Source organism: Poromitra crassiceps (genome assembly GCF_964638095.1).
Source record: "Poromitra crassiceps genome assembly, chromosome: 23".
Lineage (NCBI taxonomy): Eukaryota > Metazoa > Chordata > Actinopteri > Beryciformes > Melamphaidae > Poromitra > Poromitra crassiceps.
In genome coordinates this window covers 16,770,270-16,794,811 of record NC_139639.1, presented here as the reverse complement: position 1 = coordinate 16,794,811, position 24,542 = coordinate 16,770,270, and the positions used below count along the sequence as shown (strand labels likewise).

The 24,542-nt window shown below is 43.2% G+C and overlaps 1 protein-coding gene across 1 annotated transcript in view; it reads right to left on the bottom strand.

The window, feature by feature from the left end:
- Window positions 1-4,791: 4,791 nt before the first annotated feature.
- The window catches only part of LOC310796783 (vertebrate ancient opsin-like), a gene marked incomplete at both ends in the record, with an annotated part of 72,566 nt that continues 52,815 nt past the window's right edge, over window positions 4,792-24,542 (bottom strand). Inside the window, 2 exons of the mRNA XM_083659017.1 lie at window positions 4,792-5,076; window positions 19,178-19,411. Of these exons, the coding sequence (XP_083515143.1) occupies window positions 4,792-5,076; window positions 19,178-19,411 (519 nt within the window). The remainder of the gene's footprint in view (window positions 5,077-19,177; window positions 19,412-24,542) is intronic.

Below are 24,542 nucleotides of genomic sequence, written 5' to 3'. Positions count from 1 at the left end.
TCGAGGACATGCGGACAGGCACGCACTGCTTCAGCGCTCACAGCGTCCCAGGTGGGAATCGAACCCAGGACCTTCTAGCTGTGAGGATCTTCTGTGAGGATCTTTGTATTTTCTAATCAAACATCAAATGTATAAAAGGAACAGTAACACTATATTGTATTTCATTCAAGGACTGTCCCTATTTTAGCCAATTTAATAATTTCCCGGACAGATTTCACACATGGATCCATATTCATAACCTTCGAGACGTGAAAAGATATGAAAACAAACCATCTGGCAGCATCAGGTGCACCATAATCAGGACTTTGTTGTAAATGTTTTCTTCAGCAGCTTGTCTGAGCTTGCTCTTGAACAAGGCACCTTAATCTGAGGAACCCAGAGGAACGACTCAGTGGCCAAAAACACCAGACTGTTTGGCTGCTCCGTAGTGTGTGTGTGTGTGTGTGTGTGTGTGTGTGTGTGTGTGTGTGTGTGTGTGTGTGTGTGTGTGTGTGTGTGTGTGTGTGTGTGTGTGTGTGTGTGTGTGTGTGTGTGTGTGTGTGTGTGTGTGTGTGTGTGTGTGTTTATGAATGTTTAACCTTCGCGCTCCCTACTTCCCCTGGCTGTGTGCTTGGGTGTAAGGGCTCTAAATGAGAGTGAATTTAAATTAGGGAATCAGGAGGGAAACAAAGAGTCTAAAAAAGACATCTGGCAAAAGAGTATTTAGCATTAAGCATTGGACCCCCCAAAGTCATTAGATTAGGTGTGTGTGTGTGTGTGTGTGTATGTGTGTGTGTGTGTGTGTGTGTGTGTGTGTGTGTGTGTGTGTGTGTGTGTGTGTGTGTGTGTGTGTGTGTGTGTGGGGAGGGGGGGGGGAGTTGAAAGGTGGAACGGCTAACTACTTAGAGTTATACTGTGTTCAAGATAACTCGGTACGCCGAAAAAAGATTTGTTCCGACCTGTACAAAGTGAATTGAACGGTCGTCCAGGTCGGAATTACAGATCGGAAATCCGGGTATCATTCAGAGCTCCGCTTTGTCCGAGTTGACGTCATAGCCACATCAAAAAGCCGACTTTTATCGTTAATGTTAATCACAGAATTATTATAAAGACGTTTGTTGACGTTTTGACACAAAATTTGACGTCTTAATTATGTAATGTTAACGTTAATATGTGTTTGTGTCATCTGTTTCGCTCTGATTAGAGCAATATGTGAACTTCAGCATGTTCGGTTAGCATTGTTAGCTAGTAGGTAGCTACAATGCTAACTGAATACAGGTTGCTATAGCAACCTATATCCTGTGTTTGGTTTTTCCCCCCGAGCGGTAAGGGCAGCATGAACGCAAATATGTCGGGGCGGAGGTTCCGAGTTGAAACTTCCGGCGTTCTGAGTTATCTTGATGGTAAATGGGGGCGGCTGTAGCTCAGGAGGTAGAGCTTTGGATAAAAGAGGTCGGTGGTTCAATTCCCGCCTCCTCCAGTCTGCATTCGGCAATACTGACTGAATGTACCTACTGATCGTAAAGCGCTTTGGATAAAAGCGCTATATAAATGCAGGCCATTTACCATTTTGACTTCATTTGTCCACTGGGACAGATAGAGAAATTGAGAAAGAAAGGGTAGAGGTGAGGAAGAGTTATTTTCAAGGTAACTTTAAAGTGAAATAATCAGTCTAATGTTACGGTCCTGGGAATTGTTCACTATCAGCATTTTTTCTGCATTTTGAATGTGCCTCTATGGATTCAAATAATTTGCAATATGACTACATGATATACATCTATACCTACTCTATACACAACTATAGCTCTCTTTCTATAGATTTGAGCACACCACTTTCTAACCAAACATATCAAGAGACAGCAAAACATGTGAATAGCTTTAGAAAAGAAAAGTTTATTGAACATCACCGTTCAAAAAGTATTACAATTTCTTCAGCTTTGGTATCACCATATGTACACTGAAGTATAGCATAAGATGGTGGACGGCACATAGAAAACAGTTCAAGTCAAACACAAGAAGAAGTGCAAACACCATATACTCATTAGCCCAAATACGACACCAATTACAGCTTAGACATTTACTGACAGAAAAGCGTCAATGCAATGCTTTTAGAAACCCTACAATCATCGCTGCGTTTAAAAACCTTTAAATGATCTTTGTGTAGTCACAAAGCATGTCAAGTGGGTTGTCAAAAGTGAACAAGATGCAGACAAGCACACGGCACGTCACGATATACACACAGCAAACTCATCACATCTATCAGATGCTTGTTTTGTTTGTTCAAATCGAAGACATTATTTAGAAGAAGAGTTTTGTTTCTTTTAGCACTTTTTTTTTTTTACATTTCATGTCACATTGCCAGTTCATCAAAGATTTGTGCAATCAAATGCCAGACATAGTAGCCAGAGGAGGCCAGTACCCACTGCCCACATATCCATGTTGTACCGCTGCTTACATGCCTATGAGCAAGGCACTGCACTGCTGCCAGTTTCAGTTTTTGCAGATAACCTTGTTACATTCAGGGGAGTAAATAACTCCTATTATTTGTAGACACATGTGGCACTGTGAATGTTGGGTTTGACCAGTTATCTCTTAGCTGTTACACAAGGACCTTATTTAAAAATGGTACCAAAAAAGTCCCAGAAGAACATGAATTTATAGACAAGTGTGCCTTCCTAAATATATATATCTTTTTGCGTGCACCCTGGGAGGTTTTAGGCGTACCACTGACCTGCTCTCTTTTTAGAGGAATGTGTTTTAGCCAATTCATGATCCGTGCCAGTGCCATTACATTAATTGAAAATAGCTACCATTGATACATTCAGTATATCAACAATCTTTTTGCACATGCAAACTCAATACTGAAAGAACCAACTAAATGATATGTCTTTCCTGGACGTGCACCTATTTCTGTAGCGTCAAAGTCACCATTTCTAGATATGCTTCAACCAGCTACTTACGCTTGCATATTTACATAAAATGGGTTTAAAATGAACTGTACGTGCAAGCAATGCTGCATATCAAATATCACAAAAAAATGACAAGTGAAAATTGTAATTTATTCACGTGGAAGAAAGACAAAAAAGATTGATACTTTGAAAATCGTTACCAGTACATTCTCGCTATTGTGCTTTTTTTTTCTCTTTTTTTTTTCTTTATCATCTTGTAATGTAATGTAAAGTAATGCAATGAAATCATCTTGTCTAGGAAGTCATCAAAATGCTGGAGGGGGAAAACAACTTGTTCTTCAACCTCACTTTTTAGCTACAATCAGAAACCGAGCATATACAAAAATATACTCCTTATCCCTTTTCCTACACTCTGAAGAAATTTGTGTCAAGATATTTCTCTTACCAAACATTAGAAATATTTGTTCCTTACTCTGCTATCACCTCGCAGGTGTTTTCTCTCTAAAAACACACACAATAAAAACAATAAAAAAGGGGGGGGGGGGGGGGATGTCCTTCACAAGCTCATTCTCAGCCAGACATCGGATTTGCACTCCTTCCCTCCAGAGCAGGGGTTCTCAAAGTGCGGCCCATGCACCAACTGCAGGAATGTTTCTGGTGGGCCCACAATGTGACATGATGGTGTTTTGGTTTAGATTCTAGGCTTACTGTTTCAGAGGCTGTAGCAGGCTCATTGAAGATACTGGTATCATATGAAATGAAAGACCTACAGTAAGGCATCTATTGGTACCACCAACCATGTCATGCTAGCTTGTGGCTCCAAGGTTAGGATACATGTTGTAGGCAAGGGGGGGGGATCAAATTGGTCCTCTTTTTCACAGCCTAATGTTGGCAACTACAAATGGGATTTTCTTCTCCAGAAAACACAACATACACATGATTCACAACTGGCATAACTTTTAGTCTAGAAAATATTAGTTTTGGAATGATTTTGCATCCCATTTTTTTCTTGGGCCACCATCAATCCAATGTTGAGTCCCTAAATTGGCCCTCAGTTATCAAAACGTTGAGAACCCCTGCTCCAGAGAGACAGAATGGTGTCGGAGCCAAATTCCTCATTTCAAAATATAGTGAAAATCATTATCTTTATTGCGCCATTAGATATTCAGTGTGTGAACTTCTTTGTGCTTTGTGTTTAGTAAACATATTTATTATTATTATTATTGAGGAAATCAATCAATCAATCATGAGTCTTGCCTGGGTCTACGCCCTTTTTCCCCCCACGTTTCCCCTTTACCATTCCTATATCATGGCAGGTAATCAGAGCTCAGGTAGGTCCCAGGTAGAGCGGTACCTTACAGTTTTTGAACACACTTAATTGTCAGTTTATTCGCTTATTTTGAAGGCTTATAATACTTTTATATACTTTTTTTGTTTTTCTAGTTATAGGAAGCTATTGGGACTGCTGTGACAGAATATACTTTGGTTTCAAAATAAATATGTTTTAATTTTTTATAAATCACCTCGGATCTCTTTGCTCTTTGTTGGACTGCAATTCGGAGCGTGTCTAACTGCAAAGATCATACCTGGAGCTTCAAGGCAAGTTTGGTTCGTAGAATCGCCTGTATAACCGGCTTCTGCAGATTTACCACCTCTGATTTCTGCTCATATATAAGTCCGGAGACAGTCCAAGATCTTCCTTTGTAACCTGTCCATCACCTACAAGACCGTCCAAGATCTTCCTTCTTAACCTGTCCATCACCTACAGTAGCTGGGGAAGAGCTGATGCCACCGCAGCACTAAATCCACCAGGCTGCTGCTGTCTAAGCCTCAATAACGCCACCTCTCTCATTATGAATGACTTCCTGGTTGGGGGGCTTTGTGAATCTTCGGCTCTAGCCAATCACGAGCCGTTATACTCGGCCACTAGTGACACCACGGCAGGTTTGTTGACGTCAGAGGAAGGGTCTTCGGTGGGGTCGCCGGTGGGTTCTGCAGGGGTGTCCAGCTGGGGCACCAGGTTATGCTGGCCCAGGGAGGCCACTATAACCTGGAGGTTGTCGGTGTGGTGGGGACCGACGGCCACGGCGCCCCGGACCGCCTTGGTGACGACCTTGGAGGAGCTCCTCATGCTGGAGCCTCGCCGGGGAGTCTCACAGTGCAGCAGGGCCTGGAAACATCTGTAGAACTGGAGCAAGCACAAGCGCATGTTCAAAATTAGACAACAATTAAGGAAAGAGGAGCAACGGGAGAGAGAGCATGGAGACGAGAGCAGAGGAGGCCTGCTGTAATACCGCATGTTGGTGCACCGTGTTCAGAGACAATATGACTCCAATATAATGATTAGCATGAGTTCACCATGTGCTTTCCATGTGAGGGCTTATGACTATTATGCATAGACACGATCTCATTGTTCCTGAGACGATACTGTCCTTGAGGATATAAGCCTGGTTAGTCTGACCCTTGTCAGAACTGCACCACTCCCTTTGCTATGATGTACTTCTCTCAATGTAACATGAATCATTAAAGAGAACACTAAATCTATGGAGGGCGAACTTGTTTGGGCGTCTTGGCGTCACAAACACAATCCCGACAGGACTCTAGAGGAACTCTGGCGAGCAGCTTCTCCGCTCTGACGGGATCCACAAACCTGAAGAATTGAAGGATTTTATAGGAGTTTATAATTGCTTAGCTGATCTGTGCATTGTGCTAAAGGAACATTTGACAAGTCCTAAGGTCTGTGGGGCCTGCCTATGGGCTCGGGTAAGACAACTGGAAAGAATCTATGCTCCTTCAAGAAATCCTTCATGTTTTCAAGTGAAATAATTTATTCATTATTAAATTGATTTCCTTTTGAAAGGAAGAATTGAGGGAGTCACGCCGGGAAAGTTATAGCACTATAAAGTTTGGGTGCGTTGGTAAATAGCCACTCTGAGCGCCAGAGCGCACACGACTGGTTGTAAATTGAGAGCGCTGATGTTTACATCCGCTCTCTCTTTTCAGTGTAGAGCGTCAGATTGGAGAACGCACCCTTTAACGCCGCTTGGTTCTGTCTATCGTTTAGCGGGGTAGAAATTAAAGTATTAATGTTCTTGGACCAACTATAATAACTTTTCCTTTTTTCTTGTAGATCAAGCAGGAGCTGAGAAACCTTAATTGGATTTTTTTTCCCACACGGGAGAGGAATCTGTAACATTGTATTGGCAAAGAGTAAAACAATCTTTTGGTTTAACGCCATATAAGCATGTGCGGAACACAGATGAAAGAGTGGCTCGAGACACACAAGTTTCATGTTCGCGAAAGCAAAATGATAACTGAATTTGCCGATAGGTTCAAACTGGCGTGGGGAAATAACTCAGCAATGACACTTGAGTCGACTGCCGAGACAAGTAGAATATCAGATATCACCCGATTCCGCCCAATAGTATCTGACAAGCGACGTTCATTCAAGTTTGCCCATCTCGCAAGGGAAATTAATTTGTGATATAATTTGCCCCATCTTGCTCTCTTTCTCTCTATTGCTTTCTTTCTCTACTGATGCTTCTGGATAATTGCAAATAATTCATCTGATTGGAGCTCTCCTCTCTCTCAGCATCCCTCCCTTCCTCCCTCCCCTCCCTCCCTCCCTCCCCCAGCATCATACTATCGGCAGGCTTATGTTGTCATCATCTATCATCTATCTGTCATCATCTATTATTTGTACATTTCCCAAATGATATTAAATGTTCAAGTAATTACATTCTCAATCAGGGTGGGGACCAATGCTGCATTTCAATTGGATAAGTGATTTGCTAATGTGTTTAGAAAAAGAGCGGCTATTTGATGTGGCCTCCAGTCCCATCTCTTTCACCCATCCTATGTGAATATACGACAGATGATTTTCATTAAGTACTTTTTTGTCTGTCATTTTTACGTCTCGAAAGGGTTCTTTGCTAGCTCTAAATCTAAGAGTTTGGAGTTAAAGCGGCTCGTATGTGTAGAATATTCGCTCAATTCTGAAATAAATTTTGAGTATAGTATTTGCAGTATAATGGATGTGTAAAAATGAGACGGCCACAGGGAAACTGGTTTATTCTGTGTCCATCAGGTATGATTTCTCACAAAATGTTCAGGATGGACAATGGACATAAAGTGCAAAGCAAGGACCTTAACCAAACCAGGAAGAGGAGCTGCCTCACTTTTAATGAACAGCGTGAAGCGACTCAAAATGGCAGATGGACCCATTAAAAACCACCACTCCCAACAGATGGATCCTCTTCAATAAAATGCTAAATGAAGCCCTTGAAGGAGGAGGCAGAAAGAGCGGAGGAGGAGAGTGACAGAGTCGGGGAAGAGCAGAGCGAACTTGCTTGCGCACTAAGAGTTGTTCGTTTTTAGACTTTTTAGAGTTGTTAGAGTTGGGCACTAAGAGTTGTTCACTCTTTGGAGAGAGCTCTCCGAGGAATGCCGTTCAAGACTGAACAACTGGCTTTCTTTGTGGTTAGTGATAGGCAGATAACAATGAGTCTATTACAAACACCTTTTAATCTGTTCTTTCCAGAACACTGGCTCTGGGTTGTAGTGTGTGCACTGATTGCATAGGTAGCATGGTTACTCAGTCCGCTATTATTGTAGTCGCATTCTCCTTCGCCTAGCTCGTTAACTTCAACATTAGCTACCTGTTGCAACACATCCATTATTCAGGTGAATAACTAATAGCCGACAGCTATTTTACATTAACTAAGGCTATATACTGTATAGGCTACTGTGTTTATTGGAGTGATGATGTGGTACAGTAGGCTACTCAATCAGTAACCAAACGAGTAAGCTGAATGCCAGACCTAGTTAGCTAGTATTGCCTGTGAGCTAAAATGATCATTTCCCATCGTATAGCAGCAAATAGAAAATGGCAAGTTGTCTTTGTGACAGTGATGTAAAACACGATCAATAAGCCAGAATAATAATGGAATGATCACATTTCAAATGCTTGATTCAAATTCTTCTTCCCTTGATGAGTATGTCATTTATACATTTGATCAATTTGGAACTTGTAACAAAGTTCTTCAACACAATCCTTCACACTAGTACCCACAAATAATGTATTCCGTCCAGCTCCAAGAATCCGGCATCAGAACACATCAAAACACTTTCTGGGGGAAAGGAGAGGTGCTGTCTCCCAGGCGCAGAGGGAAAGCATAAATGTACTGTAGATGGCAGCTGTCAAGGTAGAATAAATAGTCAATGGACCCTGGATACATTTTTCACTCCCAGAAACGGATTTGGAAATCCCAGGATTCTGACCTCATGCAGATCAATGTTTCACGCCGACCTCAACACAACTTGGACTTCCTGTGCTGCCCGGCTCAAAGCCCAGGTATCCAGGTTGATAGACAGATAGGAAGATACTGAATAATTGAGGAGACCAGGAGCAGGTTGAAAGCATAACAATGCATTCAGGGCATTTGGCTATATCGTTTAAATTCTAGGCATTCCCACACACACTGACAAAAACACATATGAACGCACACATATGCGCCGACACAACGGCATCGTTTGAACAGAGACCACGAGTTACAGTGATTACCCTTCCCCAAACTCCTGTCAGTGTGCACTCTGAAGTCGCCTCCCTTGAGTAAACGTAGTGTACTTAGTATACTTCAGGAGTTTCATGTATACTTATAGTCTACTACATTTTCTCAGGAGATGCAAGAGACGATGAAACCCAAGTCCCTTTCTCGGCATGTCTCGTCGAAGTGGGGATAGCGCGCTAATAAGACGCACACTTTTGAAAGCATGTCAAAGCGGGAAACAAAGTTTAATTCACTCACAGATAATGAGAGAGGGAGACAAAGACAGAGAGCCTGCACCGATGTTTAAAACACATACTAGTCATTACAAGGACAGTTAGAGGAGATGACATCACGAGTCGTCTATACAGCAGCTCCTACCTGCGTCGTTTTGTAAACCGGGGCGATCAGTGAAACCCGTTCAAAACAGTTCCCAAAAGGTGTTCTATATGATTTTGTTACCGTGAGAATTCTGTGCACGTTTGGGTTGAGGTTGAACTATGGCCACCTGCTGCATGTCAGTAAGTGAAATGCTTGCTGGACAGAAAGAACGAGAGAGAGAGACAGAGAGAGAGACAGAGAGAGTGAGAGAGATGCCTCAGGTCATAACCCAATCTTCTCCTCCCGGTGTAACTATCGGCCATACACACATCCGCCCAGAAGGTCATCCAGGGGTCAAGTTTAGCAGGAGGTGCAAAGAGACACGACCATCAACACTCTGCGGTGCTAATGATGCACACACACACACACACACACACACACACACACACACACACACACACACACACACACACACACAGCCCTCTCCCTCCGGCTGTCCAAACAACACACTGCGGAAGACTGGCAAGATGGAAGAGAGGGGGAGAGAGCGAGAGAGCAGACAAGGTAGAGGATGAAGTTGGCATAGAGATAGAGGCATCAAGACTAGTTTGAGAGAGAGGCGTAGGGAGTGACAGATACATGGATGAATCATGACAGAAGGATGGAGAGAGAGAGAGAGAGAGAGAGAGAGAGAGAGAGAGAGAGAGAGAGAGAGAGAGAGAGAGAGAGAGAGAGAGAGAGAGAGAGAGAGAGAGAAAGAAGCAGTGGCAGAGTGTTGTGGAGAGAAGAGGTTGGAGTTGGCTCTGCAGACCGGTCACATCTGGTTTGGGTGATGCCTCCAGGATCTGGGCTGAAGGTCTATGGGTTGTGGAGGGCGACAGGAGGGTCATGCATCATCTCAAACAACGAGGCATTCATCTATTTTTTAAAGCAGAAGCTGTCTGCCACGATTCGGTATGTTCTTTTCTTTCCTGCTTCTATGCGACTGTACACACAAATGAGACAATTCTTCAGCATTTCAATCACGTTTTCTTTTGTTTGTGCACAATCCAGACGAATAGAGGGGTCGGCGATTTTTCACATTCAATACGTGGTTATGTATATCCAGACTACAGAGTTGGATAGATGCTGAAATGGAGAGGAACTACTACTTTTTTAATTTAGTTCTTCATGACATTTTCAGAACTTTTGCAGCGTTGCCACCAGGGGCTTGAGAATCGACGCAATCGAGGCACTTCAGTTCTATCCAAATGAAGGGAGTCAACGAGGCATCAGCAGTCAAGCCCACTACCTTTGCATCTGACATTCATGCAACTTAATTCGATTTAATAAACTCCCCGATGTTGTGAAGTATCTGGAGCCCACAGAGCGGAATATAAAAGTTAATAGTCTGAGAGATTTACCCAGAAAAATAATGATTCTTTCTCACGCACCAACATGTGAACGGAATGGCAAATCATCTCCGCCTCCTTTGGGATTGCCTCACAAATTCTCTGCGAAGACTGCAGACCTTGTGTGTGTGTGTGTGTGTGTGTGTGTGTGTGTGTGTGTGTAATTTCCTCATGCTGTAGCCAATAGCTAGTACAGTCAAGTCCTACATGCAGTGTAGATTCTAGATTTCCTGCTGCAGGGTCTAATTTCCCTGATGAGGGAAGCTATTGACACTAATCCTGCCAACTTTATAGGCTTCAGCAAACACATCTATCCAGGTTCCTGGAGTGGATAAACGCCCGCGGGACAACAGATTGTTGTGGTTCTGCTTGTCAGTCTAGTTAAATAGCTAGTGAGAAGCTAATGATTTTGCTGTTGGACTTTACAAAGCTTCGGTTGCAATCTTAGTTTTGCATCACTTTAGGTGCTGGGGATACATGTTTCATCTGCATTCTTTTTTGTGGCTTTTAAAGATACGCGTTTCATCAGGATTATTTTCTTGCTTTTAGCAAGGTGCATTTTGACAGACGGAATTGTTTCCACAATTATTTCAGAAGGCACCAAAAGGGTTTAGGTACCACCAGACCTGGGAAGAACATCCTGGGGAGTTTTCTTCTTGTCCCCAAGCTTCCCTAAGCCTGAATCACAACTTTTCCATGTGTACCATGTTGTGTTTTCAAGTTGACACTGAGAGCAACGCAGGTTGCACTAAAGTCAGGTGGCAACTGTTTCCTCATTGGGGAATTAAGCAAAAAGACCATAATGTTACATACTGTAGCTGCTACGCCTTATTTACACAGTCACCCATGTACCTTGCAGTTAGGTCTCTATTTTCATGAATCAATGATGTACAGTGCGAGCGGAGCACACAGGATGTGACAAGTGATGTTTGGTAATGTGGTGAGATGGAGCAGCTGCACAGCAGCTGGATTAGGGGGAATATAGGTGTGATGGGCCTGCAATCATGACCAATCAAATCACCAATTCGCTTTAAAAGCAGTGCGCTCTGTGCCACGGCGCTCTGACAATTTGCTGATGGAACAGAACATTTCAGTTACTAATTGTGCATATAATATGGCACCTTAAATAAGCCACAGAGGAGAAGGTGTAGCCTGAAAGACGTGAGTGTAGTTCAAATGAAAAATGTCATGTCGCATTTTTTCCTGCTTGAGGAATGTTCACTCCTGCGGGAGTCAACAGGGCTCTTCTCTCTTTTCTGACCTTGATTATTGCCCATTGTGTTGACATGCGTATGGTAATTTACATAAGAGAAAAAAACAGGCTTTGCTGTCATTTCACCGCACTGCTTCTGTCTCTCTGCTTCTCTTCTCTTGCCCGCAGAGACACAGTGGTGTGTGTGTGGTAACATGATATGGATGTTTTCCACAAATGGACCTGAGCCTGTTTTGGGGCTGTGTCAAGACAGCGACAGTTAGCCAGACTAGCAACTGAAATAGCGCAATTTACTTTCAGAATAAAGGCATTCAAATTCTCACCTTTGGGGTGAAAGAAAGGTATTACAAGAAACAAAACAGCAAACCTTGCAGCAAATGACTCATTGTGATGTTAAGATTACATACATGTATGGCTGTAAACCATTACTCAAAATGAATAGTAAATTACCGTAAGACCTTTTAAATTCTGGCTGACTTGACACTCGTGCAGTAAATGTTGCTGCCAATCAGTCTGGTTTCAGAACTCATCTCCACAGCTCCGGTGAGCTGCAGGAGAGAGGAGAGCCAACCTGCAGGAGCCGCTGCGACTTTGTCTGCAATATTGGTGATTCCATTGCTCAGAGCATCTTAAAAACAAAAAAAAAATGAATGAAGGTGAACTGCTCATATTTCGGGAATGTGAACTTAGTTCAAAATTCAAAATTGTGAACTATGAACGTGAACTAGTTCATTTTAATCTGTGTGAGCTGAACTTTGAGCTAGCGCTTGTGAAGTGTGAACTTGCGGAACACTGATGCACACACATCACAGGCGAGAAAAACAAACAAAACAAGAAAAGCCACTTGGATGGTGCAAATTTAAGCCACACCAGCCATGCACTGTCACAAAAATAGAGCCCTTGATGGCAATGCCCTCTGAAGCATGGGTGTGGGAGAGATCTGCAGTGATGCTTCTAGCTCTTCAGTGAGACAGAAGAGTTCTCATTGGCCAAAGAGGCTTGAAAAAATAGCGTTACCCCCCACCTGTAGACAGGGGGCGCCAACGCCAGCCAACTCAACAAGTCTCTGACAGGCTTTAGCGCAAGAGACCCAGGCCATAGGTCAATGGTCTCGTGAAACATACAGAAACACAGAGCCCGAAAGGCTGCGTCAACCAAGACGCCTGACCGGACAATTCCTCACAGAACTCGTGCTCCTAAAATATGTGTTGTGGTACAGTAGGTAATGTTTGATTTTCCAATTAAAAAGCCAATCATATAAACATAAAGCCATTGCAACTATCAAGTAATCTGCCTAAATGCCCCCCCCCCCCCCCCAAATGTCACGAATGCATTTAGCCCTGACTAGAAGGTTTGTATGGAAATGAATGAACACGGTGATGACATTGTAACATAAAGTGGAAAAATACTGATCTCAGAGAGAGCGTTACTAGCCGTTATCTACCAGCACCATGACCTGAAAGACGATTAGGCGAGGACAGCAAATGATTGAGTTTGTTCCCAACTGCACCCCCAGGATCCTTTTCCCCCCATTACATATCAAACAATATGACAGCATGTTGTAGCCCAACTGATTGACTGACTCGACATCAGTCACCTGCTTTGATGAATGCACTGCTATAAATGAGTACGTTAGCCACAGCAACTAATCAATGGGGACTTGGCGTGTTCTCAATGTAATTACCTGTGATGTAAATGTAGCCCATGCCTCTTCATGTTACAGATCAGATTAATTAGATTATCAGAGAAGATGCGCTCTAATTAATTAAGTCTATTCTATACTAATTTTGATAATGAAATGAATAGCGGTTATAGTTGTGTAGTTGCTTTGGCTGTCATATGATACAGGCACTGTGATTGGTGAAGAGGCACACTCCAACCAAATTGTTACTGTGTCATCATCATTCATCACTAGGAATGTATTCATAAGCTTGACGTGTTCTAGTCAAAAATGATATGTATTCTGGATGAGGGGGAAAAAGACATTCGCTGAAGTACATCATTCAATATCTCTAAGAAATTGCATCTGATCTGAAAAAGCATTTCAGCAGAAAAGACAAATAGTATAATTGAAAGAAGCATATAATTTTCATTTTGTCAACCGAACACTTGAGTTGCCTGCTATCTTTGAAATTACTATATTTTGTCATTTTTAAAGGGTTGAAGTCAATTTAAAAAGTTATGCTATCAATCATTGTGTAAGAGTATCAGTTTGTGAGAGTGTCATTTTTATGGACATTTCAGTTAGGAACAAAACACTTCATCTATCCACTGTCCAGTACCAAATCCAGTATTAAAAATATCAAGCAAAAAAAATTATAGATACAACACCATAAAGCTGTTTGTATAAGATGGATTTTTGTAATAACATCATTGACCTTTCAAAAAGCAAACTGGCTTGTGGCGCACCACAGCCAAATGACATACTGTACCCTGCCTACACCACAGGACTAAAGGAAAAGATGAAAAATTACAAATAATAACATAATAATAATATCATAACATAACATAACATAACATAACATAAAGCAATTCAACCTTTAAACAGTATAGTATACATATTTGATGCAGGGAGGCCTTGGGCTGGGAGTACCAACTGAAGATTGAGGCCACGGTATTTTAATTACTGCTGAAGCACTTGATCAATCAGACGCTTGGGCCGATACTCTCAATTTGTGCGATTCTTAATTAAGGCCGGTAATGGTTGAGGTAAGGTAAATGGGAAATAATCCTGCTCCATTAACTGCATGTAAAATGTAAGGCTGTTTATTCCTCAGCCTTGGGGGGGGAGTAGCCCAAATCCACTGAGAGATGGCATATGAGCATGCAGTTTATGGGGCAACAATAATGTTGTATAAGTCCTGTTTGACCATTAGGCTCCCACACTTTTTCCTTTTATTTGCTTCATTTGCAACCATTTTCTTAGCACGACCCTCATGTAATCAGAGCAGAGGGAAAAAACAGCACACATTCAGTCCAGACTTACCCGTAATGGCCGGCCTTGTGGGCCCAGTTAAGCCTCCTCCAGTTGGCCGTTACCTCCGCTGATTGTTGACGGGACAAACACACACCAGCTGCTACTTGTATCTGTACAGCATTTTTAGTCTTCAACTCGCCTCAACTCACAGTTTCCATAGTAATGGGCTGGGAGGAATTGAAGACTGAAAATGACATACAGGACATTTTGGTGTCTCTCTCGCGCCCACATTTCTCTCTACCTTTCTCTCTCTCTCACTCCCTGATGAGGACGATGATGAGTGGACTAAAAAGGTCTCCGTAAGGTCAGTAGGTTTGAGCAGGAGCGGAGTGTGAGCCTGAAACAGGCAGGACAGGAGAGGAGGCCTTCGCATCTCCAGAGGAAAGTTAGAACTGCAAAGCAAAGTATTCCACTTGAAACGACTTTGGGGACAATAACTTGACACAATTCCCTCTCATATTTACAGTACATATTCATATATATCACCCATAAAATCCATTTGAATTTCAAGTGAATGTCTCTAAACGCTTACGCAGCATTTTGTGCTTCAAGAGATGACACAGATAACATTGAGGAGAGTTTTAGAAAAGTGTCCGTTCGCCCATGCAGGCCCCAATGGGGAATCCGAGAAGATGCTTTCATGGTTCCTGAAAACACCCATGCAAGTAAAACTAGTGATCCTATCTTCTGTTCTTTTTTTTGTCATAATGATGAACAACGTTTCAAAGAAGAACAAAACACCTTTTACATTTTAAGTCGTGCAATGCCTGAACCTGAGAATGAACAAAAAGTCACGTTTGAGTCCCCCGCGGTCTGTAAAAGTTACTGTATCATCATTTGTTATCCAAGAACATAAGTTGCCTACAGAGCTATCCTTCACAAAATGTGTGCTATTAATCATTTTGTAACCATTATTTCCCCCCCCTCACCCCCCCTCAGATGCTGGACTCATTTAGGAACAAAGCTCATATATTTTGTTTAATGTGTTCTGTCTGTATGTTGAACAGAGATTACAGTTGGAAATTGTGTGGAAAAACAATTACATTACATTAGTAAAAAGGAAAGCATGAAGCCAGAATTAATGTTGCAATAAGCCTACTCTTGATAATGTGGATGGCTTACATGATGCTGTGTAGATAATGAATAAAAATAAAGTAAAAATAATTGTATCACAAAGCAATTAGCATTAGTGGGCGGAAGTACAACATTTGCATCTTTATTCAATTGTTTGGAAGACTCCCCCCCCATCAGTGAAGTACCACCACAAGGTCACAAAATGGAGGCCATTAATATTGTTTAACAGAGACCTCCGGCTGTATTATCCCACTTAAGCCACTGCCATTTGCTAAAGATTAAAAATGTAGGAGTGTTTATCCTTTGTGGAGGTAAAACTGCTTACATTAATTGCTGATGCAGTTTTCACTTTGAGGCTACAGAGATACTAAACCGTTTTTCCACTTTTTGGCCAGCGCAAGCGGGCCCTATATGGCTTTGTCCAGTCCAATTTGTGTGCCGATTTGAGTGCCGATGCTCGTGAATGCTTTATATTTTAGCCGGCCCTATACTAGGTTCCGACCTAGCCTTGTTTCTGGTGAGAATCAATGTATATGAGAATTTAGTAGTGTTGATGAGGAATGCAGGTCAAAATCCTGACATTTACTGAGGAATTATTCAAAAGCGTAATTAAACCCCACCTAAATGTTTGGTGAAGTTCTGACACCCAATGGTGAAAAGCAGTGCTCTGGACCTCCTGCTGCCTGGACCTCCCCGCATTGGCTGGTCTCGGGGCGTCTGTGACGTCCCCCTCTATAGAGGACAACAAGTGGTGACATCACACACCCCTGAATCTTCACCATCAGGTGTCAGAGTGTCAGGATTCAAACATTTAGGTTTGGGGTTTAGCATCTCTTTAACCAATACTTCATAACTTAACCTTTACCTAAACGAGTGTCCTTCTGGGGCCACAATTGGGAATGCGAGATTTTATTCCAAAAATACGAGGAGGACTTTTTTTTGGGAGGACTTTTTTTTGTTTTGTTTTTCTCCTCATTTGTTTTCTGTCTGAGCTCCAGCTTGGCCTGGCTGATCTGCAGCTTTTGTCCATTAACTGCACCAATTCTTAGGCCATGTCCACACGGAGACGACTTTAGGTGTATCCGCTAAAGTTTTTTGTCATATAGCCGTTTCGTCCAGATGGAACCGCGTTCTGGGACTATACGTTCTGGCCGTATACGCTAATTTTTCAAAACGGGTCCCAGAGTGATTAAATCTGAAGACGCCACCCTTGCATTTCCGTGTTTACAACCCATACGCATCTTTCCTGAAACGATGACGCCATAGCCCCACCTCTCTCCACCAGCAACAATAACAATCTCGTGCTACAGCAGTGGGGATCTTGCAGCAAAATATAATGCTCCTCTATTACCACCGTCAGCAACAAGTGGACACGGAGAACAGCGTGTAGCCTACAACATCCTCAGGGCTCCACACAGCTGACTCTACCCATCCACCCCTCCCCTCCCTTCATCGGATATTTCCCAGAAGGCTTAGCGGCGGCTACATTTTTACAATAACACAAACAAAATCAGGCTTAACGTGTTAGATAGAAATTATATTTATTTTTAATACAACATGCAATTCTGGAATATTTTAATATTGGACAAAATGAAATGAAATGAAATCTAAACCCTGAGTGTAACCAACATACTCTCTTGCCCTATATATAGCCCTCGTAAATACAACGTGAATAGGGAAGTGAGAGGTTTGAGGAACGCGGTTGCACTGTGATGTCTGTGATATCCGCTCGTGTCCACTCCAACAAGACTTTAGCTTACTTGACGCGACTTTTTCCAATAAAAACACATTTATGCCATGAGTTTATATAATGTATATTTATGTTGCATCATTTAGCCTGTGCTGTGATGTGCAGGAGCGGCCAATACGCTGGGATGTGTTTGCAACATGTCTAAAGATCATGGAAGTGGATGATATCAGGAATGTCACCGATAGTTAACGTTCTATATTGTAGGCTACAGGGAGACCATCAGCCCTGCTGAACAGCTCTGCATTTGCCTGTATACTGTAGGTTTAATAATTTTATTCATCGACATGGCAAACCTCCCTGCAAAGCCAAGGGTTTAAGCTGCTGCTACAGTGAGATACACATTATAGACTGTGCGCCCCTAGAGGTTGTATGCCATTATTGACGAGATTGTCTTTCTCTGTTATTCTACAGCGGTTTCAGTGGTTTCATGTGGATACACACATTTCTTGAAACGTTTCCATGTTTATGGAAAACTTTTCTGAAACGAAAAAAAAAAAGATAGCTTCCGTCTCCGTGTGGACATGGCCTTAGTATTGTCATATCTGCAAAAGTACAAGTACTGGTTGATATTTAGCAATTGCTCTCATTATTTCTGTTTTAACCACAGGACAGTGCGGGGAATAGCCTAATGTCATTTTCAACAAAGAGAACCTTGGATCCATGTTGAGCACGGCTCTGGACACAAACCTCCTAAATGAAAAGCCTTAGACAGAATCATTCAACAGAAACATTGTTTCCACTGGCCTGTGGAAGGAATGAATTAAATAACAAGCAGCTGATGCGTGACAACACTTCAAGGTCTGCCGTGATGAATTATTTGGATAAAAAGGCTTCGTGTCCCCCTGGCCTCGAATCAATTATTTGGTGTTATATGTTCGGTTGCTTCGTAATCTGATTTGTACACCACATCCCGGCCGCTAGAGGCACAACACAGGGAATGACTGATGAAACACGTCTGACGTGAGGATCCGCTTCCCAAAGCCAGGTTGCCTCTGGGCTTTCATCCCGGCTCCTGGCTTTCATCCTGGCTCCTGGCTCTCGGACCTCTGACCTTTGGCCAAAAGAGCAATGAGAAGGGTCTGTCTCTTGTCTCTCTTTTCCACTCAACGTGTAATAGACTTCTATTCAACAACCATGCATTTAAATTGCATTTCTCTATACTGCAATGTTGAACTTTCAAGAATGTGTGACCATGAATCTAATGAAGAAGAGTGAGATAATACGTGTTGCAGAGCATTGAAGCATCAACATATACTTTAGGCGTGCATAGTCAAACCTTCTGGATTGTAAGCTCAGCAGCTACAGTATAATGGTAAAAGCAGAAGTAGTGCTAATAGTAGTAGGAACAGCTCTAGGTGTTCTTGAGAGGTTCGGCAAGAGGCTGAGGTCTGTCAAGACCAAAACCTCTGGCCACATGAACAAGTCAAATTCCTCATATGTCATCAGATTGTATCTACTGTGGCAACAAAGGTGACTCTAATTTTCGTACTTGTTCATATTCTGACTGGAAACTTAAAATGAAATATAATAAAGTCATATAGAGCAAAATATGAATTCACAAGAAATCCCAAACTGATTTATCATCTTGTCTGAAGTGAGCCTGGTCCAAGGTTCATTTGGACCGAATTATCCAAGTTCTAAACAATTGATACATTCAAGGTGATACCCCCCCCCCCCCCCCCCCCTCTGTGTTTACAAGCAACACCGGAAAGTACCTAGAAGAGGTACCTGGTTAGACTCACATGAATGGAAATGTCTAGGTCATTACAACGTTAGATTTGTCCGGCCTGACCTGAAACATGCTGAGATGGAAACTTGGATGAAATAGAGGAAATATCAAGGCACTATCCCCTCTCTGTCTCTGTCCAGTATTGCAGGTCTGGTCATTAAGAGGCACATTCATCACGGTGCATCACACAAGCAAGCATGCTCGTCACCCTTGTATCAAATCATGTTGAAAACAGTGGAGAAGACTGTGACGCTGGAAAATGAAAGGCATTGGCACTCCCTCTCTCACCTGTTTATTCATGAAGATGTAGATGACCGGGTTGATGAACGTGCTCGTCTTGGCCAGGATGGAGGGGATGATGCTGGCCTCGGGCGTCACCAGGCCCGGGGGCCCGAAGGCGGCCAGCAGGGCCACAACGCCGTACGGCAGCCAGCACATCAGGTAGCAGGTCACCATGATCACCACCATGAACAGCACACGCTGCTCACGCTTCCTGCTCATCGCCGCGTTGATCCCACTCACCTGAAGGGGGGGAGGGAGGGAGGGAGACATGGAGGGGAAAGACAGAGGGAGGGGGAAGAGAGGGGGGGGGGGTGAGGAGTATGAGTAACTTGAATGATTTGAAAGCTGGCATAATAGAATCTCCTGTGATGACACGATGTGTTCAGAAAGATCCACGTGTTTTGACCCAGCAAATCTCCCAACACAGAGGTCGGCTCCAAAAAGACTCCAAACCCGGCCCAACTCCATGCAAGTCAAAGGAACCACAACCCAATCAACCTCAATCAACCAATCAACCTCAATCAACCTCAAATCAACCTCAATCAACCTCAATCAACATAAAACTACTTGTGTCATTAACAGGATATAACGATTATAAAGTGAGGTTTCCATACCAAATTTCAAGCTGAGAGAGAGGCCGTCATATCTGTATTACCTGATCAGCCCGTGACGTCAGTCAAGCCCAAGCATGACGTCAGTCATGACATCAGTTGTCCTCAGTTCATGACGTCAGTCATGACGTCAGTCATCGTCAGTTCATCCTAGTATATATAGCGAGGGTTCTACGTCACCCCCCACTCTGGCGGATCATAGTAGCAGCTGGCATCACGGCTGTTCATTCCCCCTGAAACCATCCTCTGAAGCTGTCATTTCACCCCACCCATCTCCCAAGTCCACCACCAACAAGTCTTGACTCCTGAAGAATCCCAGGGGGGATTCTCTATTCTAGCCCAAATAGATGCCGCCCTCTCGCCTAAAGAGGAGAGTCATATGCCAAAGTACTTGCCATGCATGCCATTTGCTAAATAAAGTCTCTTGTTAAACCTCATGATTGAAATGGCGTTATTTTCCTAGTGATTGACAGGTCATCTGTCCAGTGATCAACAGGTCAACGATTATGGACCAATAGTAGACTCTCAGGCTTGCTTTGACTGCACTGGCTCCAAAAAATGTCAACGAGGTGGCGCTCGATCGTAAACCCAGTCTTTTGGCTTCTAAACTGCTCTTCACAAACCTACTGTATGACGTCCATCTTTACAGTATAGTTTTTACATGTGTGGCATATTGACGATCGGGTCACATGAGGCCAGATTTCACATTTTCAGCAAAGCAAAGTAAAGTACGAGTGAGCCGTTCGAGGAGGAGGAAATGGGATTGTAGGAAACAAAATTCAGGAGATGAAAGAGGAGAGGAGAGGTCCTCGAGGTTGAAGAGGATGAAAGAGAGATGGAAAGGGGGTCCAGAGAGATGAGGGAGAGAGAGAGACGCAGAGGGGAGGAGGCACAGAAACTCATCACAACATCTGCAGAAGTGTCCTCCTCAATCCAGAGTGAGCCACACACTGGCAGGGAGCCACTTTGAAAAAAGGCTCCAGCAGTGACATGTTTTTTGAGGGGAAGAGGAGGAGGAGGTGTTACTCTGACATGCACACAGATATATGCTACTGTGGAGATAGTCACACACACACACACACACACACACACACACACGAGTAGCACACTCGGAGTGGAAAAACAACATAACTAAAACATTACAGAGAAGAAGACTTCAGAGGTCGAGCCATCAATCATCTCTCATGACAGCTAATCATGAGAGAAGATTCTTCCTCCTACTCTCTCTCTCTCTCTCTCTCTCTCTTCACCTCTCTCTCTCTGCACCTCTCTCTCTCTCTCTCTCTCTCCACCTCTCTATCTCTCTCTCTCTGCACCTATCAATCCATCGTCCACATTTGTAGATACACCCATACTGTAACATACACCTCATGTTTAAACATATACTACATAGATAATGCAGCTGTGTGTATGCACGCACTCTGAGGGTCTAGTAGTAAATACAGCGTGGTGAGCCGATCTCCTCCTCTGCATTATTCAGCTCGCATTGTAGCGACAATGCGGCGAACACATTACTGTAGACTCCAGTGCTGTCACTCACTCTGCTGTATTTGCATGGCCATACACATTAATACATCACTCAGCTATCACATGACAGGCAGACTGTTTGTACTACTACCCACAATGCCATACACGGCATATCAATGCTTTTCTATTGTGACGGGCTAATCAAGCCATGGCCTCTGATTGACAGCCTCTTTAGGGTTTGGCTCATTTCCAATGGGACTCGGCAAATGGGAGCTCAGGGCGCGTTCGCACCACGTATACTTAAAGGGAGGCGTTGTCGCTTTTCAACCCGCTTTGTATCATTACAATGTCAGAAGCTGTGTTTCCATTACAGTTTTTCGCAAAATAATTGCGATATTTCTACAACTTCGACAATGTACAATTGCGACTTGTAGGCGTTTCCATTGAAGTTGAGTTTGAGTGACGGCGCACACACCTGAACGCACTTCCCCGTTGCAGCAGCTGCCACAGTGATTACGCACGGGGATCTGCCCCAAATCCCGTCCCCTGCATGCTCAATGCAAATCACAACATGAAGTTACAACGCATATAAACGAGCCTGATTATCAATTCAAAAGAAAATGAGTGTCAACATGTTGCTGGCTGCAGTGAATGCAGTGAGCGCGAGAGGCAGAGGAAAAAAGGTAGCCTACAACTGCGCGCACACAGACAGGCAGCCTGTCACCATGGACCGATTTCTGTCATTAAACATGATTTATTTTCCCCAGCTCCGCTTTTGCACAACACTCGTCTTTCTGCTAGGTAGCGTTGCTTAAAAGTTTTCCACTTGCTGCGGAGGTTTTGCCACGGTTTATCGAACCCTTTCTCCCTCATTTTCCTTTCATTTTCCGCTCCGTTTCCAAAGGAGAAGATGGGTCACATGACATGCAAATGCGAAAAATGTGTTCCCATTACACTTTTGCGATAAACTGCTATATCGACACGTCTGAAAAACCACCTCATGAGAGCGCAAAAACTTTTTGCGATATTTGGGAGGTTTTTCGAAATTGACGTGTTTCCATTACCCACTTTCTATTGCGATATTTAGATTTTGCGCATTTCTGAGGGTAATGGAAACACGACTAGTGATTATGCAGATGGGCAGCCTTCATGTTTTCCTGCACCGTGAGCACAGCACTTTATTCCAGCACTTCCGTGTCCAGAATGATGCAAAACGCATCATTCGGCACAGGAAGTGAACAGATGTGGCCCGAGGGGCGGCTGTTATTGTTTCTATTTATCTTCTCTGTATGCGCACATCCGCGGAGAATCGCATCCAGAACCTTAACGACCGTTAATGACCCATACCAGCGGGGGCGGAGTTTCTGCAGGCAGTCAAACGTGGATTTCTCGATGCAGAAAACATACACAAGGTAAGCACACTGTCCATCTGCTTTATATTACCGAGATTATAATGATAGAAAGCGGGTTGAAAACCGACAACGCCTTCCTTTAAGAGTGGTGTGGAGGGTTTGTTTGCGTTAAGTGAACTTCTTTATGCGGACTCCTTTTCCAAAGCCTAGCACAATAGAGCACCGCAGGAATGAGGCTGGAAGTATACTTCCGGGTTCGTCAGGGGAAAAGTGAATGGGGTTTTAGAATGGGGATTTCACTTAAATGCATAAAATAAGGTCTGTGGTTAACAAAAGTGTATGGGAGTGCGAATTTCAGCAGGATATAATCTTCACAAATGTTAATCACTTTTATGACTTTTGGAACGTAAGTGCGTTTTTAGAAAACGCTTCAAAAGGCCCTCTATGCACGCACTAAAATGAACAGAGGGCAGGAAGCCAAGTCTGAACGGATGATCATATTCAGCGATCAAGTTTATTATTATTATTATTATTATTATTTTTATTTTTTTTCAATATTTTTTTCCCGATTTTTTATCCCATTTTATCCCCCGTTTAGTGCTTATTTATTATTATGCTTAGGTTTAGTTACAAGGGCTGGCATTGGATATGTTTTCTGTCTCTCTTCCTGCCACCAATCTCTAACCTGGCAGGATCACTACCAACCTAATAAACCAGTAGCTAAATGAGCTACCTGTGAGTCCACTGGACTTTTATTTACAAGCCTTGGTTCCCTTGCAATTGTGCAGCGTGACCCTAAATCAGTGATACTCAACTTGGGCCCACGGGCCACTACCCAGGCTAAGAGCCTCTCTCCTGGCCATACACACCCAGCACAGCCACCCCAACCTCCAGGCTGCCACTACCCTGTGTGGCCCGTGATAGATTGCAACACATTTTTATTTTTATTTTACAGTGCACCTGAACGCAACATGCAAGATACCCGCTGAATAAGTGTCCAAATGTTCATGTCATTCTGGCCAATACTCCACTTCTGTTATAGCATTTCAGTCTGGAATATGGAATATCTTTCAATAATCTATGATTTAGCTGCTAAATTGTCAAATACTGTTGTCTGCTCGCTACCCAGGCACTTATGTATGTACCGTACTTAACCTAACTAACTTAACCTAACTAACTATCCGGTGTGCACAACATTGTCAGACTAAACTCTGGCTGACACCCCAAAAACCTACAATCCGCTACAGAAAAATGTATATTGTTTGTTTATTAACTGGCCCCTGGCCTTCTATCATTTCACGAAAGTGGCCCCCGGGCAAAGCAAGTTGAGTATCCCTGCCCTAAATGAACCGAATACAAAACACGTTTCCACCCGGGTCCGTCCCGTCCCAACAAAACAAACCGAGCATGTGATCACACCCTTAAAAAGGTGCTCTGGGCTCAGGCAACCCCCACCTGCAACAAAACGGACAGTCAGCACATGTGCCACACTCAGCAGCAAATGCCAACACAACATCAACTGCCGCACATCCTGCCAAGAGTTGAGCGAAAGTTCAGGACCATCTGCACCATCCAAGCTCTCCTGACACGGTCGCTGAGCTGTCACTTGGCACAGTCGCTTGGACTGCTGTCTTTTTACAGTCCTCTCGTATAAAGAAGGACGTTTAGATGATTTAGATTATTCCTCGTATAAACCTAAAGGTCACTGAGAATTTTGGCTCCATAAAAGTTTCAATTTGGGTTTGCCCCTCAGATTCCATCACTCAGACGTTCTCACCTTGTCAGCTCTGGTAAATGCACGGCTAATGGCTTCAATCTCAGTGCTGATTGGTTAAATAAAGTGGCCGAGTTTGCAGATAAATTGGGCTGGCCTTACAGGGAAATCTGTTTAAAATGCTAAGCAGCGACTCCCAAAGCAGGATAATTAATAGTCATATCTGT